The sequence below is a fragment of the Agrilus planipennis genome, unplaced genomic scaffold (genome assembly GCF_000699045.2).
Source record: "Agrilus planipennis isolate EAB-ADULT unplaced genomic scaffold, Apla_2.0 scaffold125, whole genome shotgun sequence".
Taxonomy (NCBI): domain Eukaryota; kingdom Metazoa; phylum Arthropoda; class Insecta; order Coleoptera; family Buprestidae; genus Agrilus; species Agrilus planipennis.
Window position 1 is genome coordinate 81,843 of NW_020439119.1, and position 2,065 is coordinate 83,907.

At 45.8% G+C, this 2,065-nt stretch overlaps 1 protein-coding gene across 1 annotated transcript; it reads left to right on the forward strand.

Annotated features, from left to right (window-relative positions):
• Nucleotides 1-209: 209 nt before the first annotated feature.
• On the forward strand, nucleotides 210-1,184 carry LOC112905391. The gene is made up of 2 exons (XM_025977710.1): nucleotides 210-329; nucleotides 387-1,184. The coding sequence occupies exons 1-2, from the start codon at nucleotides 210-212 to the stop codon at nucleotides 1,182-1,184; spliced, it is 918 nt and encodes a 305-aa protein (XP_025833495.1).
• Nucleotides 1,185-2,065: the final 881 nt, after the last annotated feature.

Consider the following 2,065-nt stretch of genomic DNA (forward strand, 5'->3'; position numbering starts at 1 on the left):
CTTTTTCACGACCACGCTGTAAACATCGGTCAAAAGAAATCTGTTTATTTCTCGAACTCTCGTGTTGTTTTTACTGAAAATCCTGTTTCCCACAACAGGTTATGGGCCCAGCTACGCGTTGAAGTCAAATTTTGTTGCGATTTTCGGTAATTTTGTGTGCAATTCGGTGTTCTCGACAAGACCTTTCGTCAAGCCAAAAAAAAAACAAGATGGCTGAACCCGCACAGCAACAAGATGAGAGTGGTCGTGCTCAGTGGGAAACGTGGAAGTGGCAAATCGAACTTTGTTTGAAAGAACAGTGTCTTTTTACGATTGTTGACGGTACACGGGTGTGCCCTGCCGCGCCTGCAAAAAAAGCAGAACCGTCCGACGAGTATAGCCGATAGCAACGAGACAACGCGCGCGCGGCTCGTATTCTGGGTACGGCACTGGACGAAGAAGCTGCAATTTACGTTCGCAAAAAGACTGACGCCAAAGAAATATGGGATACACTTTTATCAGTGTTCGAACAATCCTCTTTGCAGCGCCTGTACACGCTATTCGACAGTTTCTTCGAAATCACGAAAGATGACGCTACTTCAATCACCAAACACGCATCCCAATTGGCAAATTTGTTCGATGATATTCTCGCAAAACTTCAAAAGGGCAATCCTCATGCAACGCTCCCGGTATCTTTACTGCATCACAGAATTTTCAAAACGCTCGGTCCTGAATATCAATATTATCGTTCGACTTGGTATCGCGTTCCTGAACCTGAGCAGATAACAAAACTTCTGATCGAGAATCTCCGATCAATTGAAAATTCACTCTCGTCGCATTCGTCCGGTTCTTTCTTTGCTAAATCTAAATCTCAACAACACACACACAAGAAACAAAACAAAAATTCTCAAAATTCATCTGCAACAAGCAAGAAGGAGAAGCGCGCATGTTTGTACTGCAAGAAATTTGGTCATGTCATCAGTAATTGTCGGAAACGTGAGGCTGCAGAACAAAACAAGCAAACAGATGGTGACAAAACGGAACACAAACAACACCCCAGAGGAGGCTCGTTTTTCGCTACAGGATTGGCTGTCAACACCGATGTCGCTTTAGTTGACAACTGGATCTCGGACTCCGGTACAACGCACCACATATCGGCAAACAAGCAGCATTTTGATACTTTCGAGAAGTTCCCAATTCCATAGCGCGTTCAAACGGCCGGCAAATATTTCATTCTGGCGTATGGATCAGGCAGGGTCGACGTTGAGGTTCGCATCGGTGACAGGTTGTCGACTGCAACGCTGAATGATGTTTGGTACGTTCCCGAGTCACGTCATCAACTTTTCTCCATCCGTCAACCTGCTCAACGTGGAAATGACATTTTATTCGATTCAGATGGAGTGAAAGTTTTGTTTGATGTTGAACTTGTAGCGACCGGTCAACTTGTCAGATTTGTGTACGTTATAGACATACGCGTTCGCACCCCAAGCTAATCTCGCCACATCAGCTGACGTACTTCAAGGATGACACGAAAGATTCGGACATCAAGACAAACGACACGTGCGTGACGTTTTGTCTCGTTTTGGCATTTCGTGCAAGTCGTCTGACACACCGGATTTTTGTGACGGTTGTGCGTTGGGGAAATCGCACCGCAAACCTTTTCACTCGTGTGTCGATCGCCCAACTACGGTTGGTGAGCTGATTCACGCTGACGTGAACGGCCCAATGTCTGTTGATTCGATTAACGGTTTTCGTTACTACGCGGTGTTTAAAGATGACTATTCTCAGTTTGTTCGCATATTTTTGATGAAGCGCAAATCGGAAGTGGCTGGACATTTGGACTCATTTCTGAGAGAGTGTGATACCGCTGGACACAAAGTGAAAACTTTTCGTTCTGACTGTGGGACTGAATTTGAGTGCGAAGATGTGATGCAGTTGTTACGCGAACGAGGAATCGAGTTTCGGCCGTCGTGTCCGTATACGCAGCAGCAGAACGGAGTCGCAGAACAGTCAAACCGTCATATCGTCGAGCTGGCACGTTCGATGCTGACAGTCGGCGGTTTATCAAAATCTTTTTGGGCACATA

Bases quoted from the DNA above. Each gene is read 5' to 3' on its own strand.
- LOC112905391 (XM_025977710.1), top strand. From the start codon at position 210: ATGGCTGAACCCGCACAGCAACAAGATGAGAGTGGTCGTGCTCAGTGG. The intron at 330-386 runs GTGTGCCCTGCC...TATAGCCGATAG, and splicing joins CGATTGTTGACGGTACACGG to CAACGAGACAACGCGCGCGC.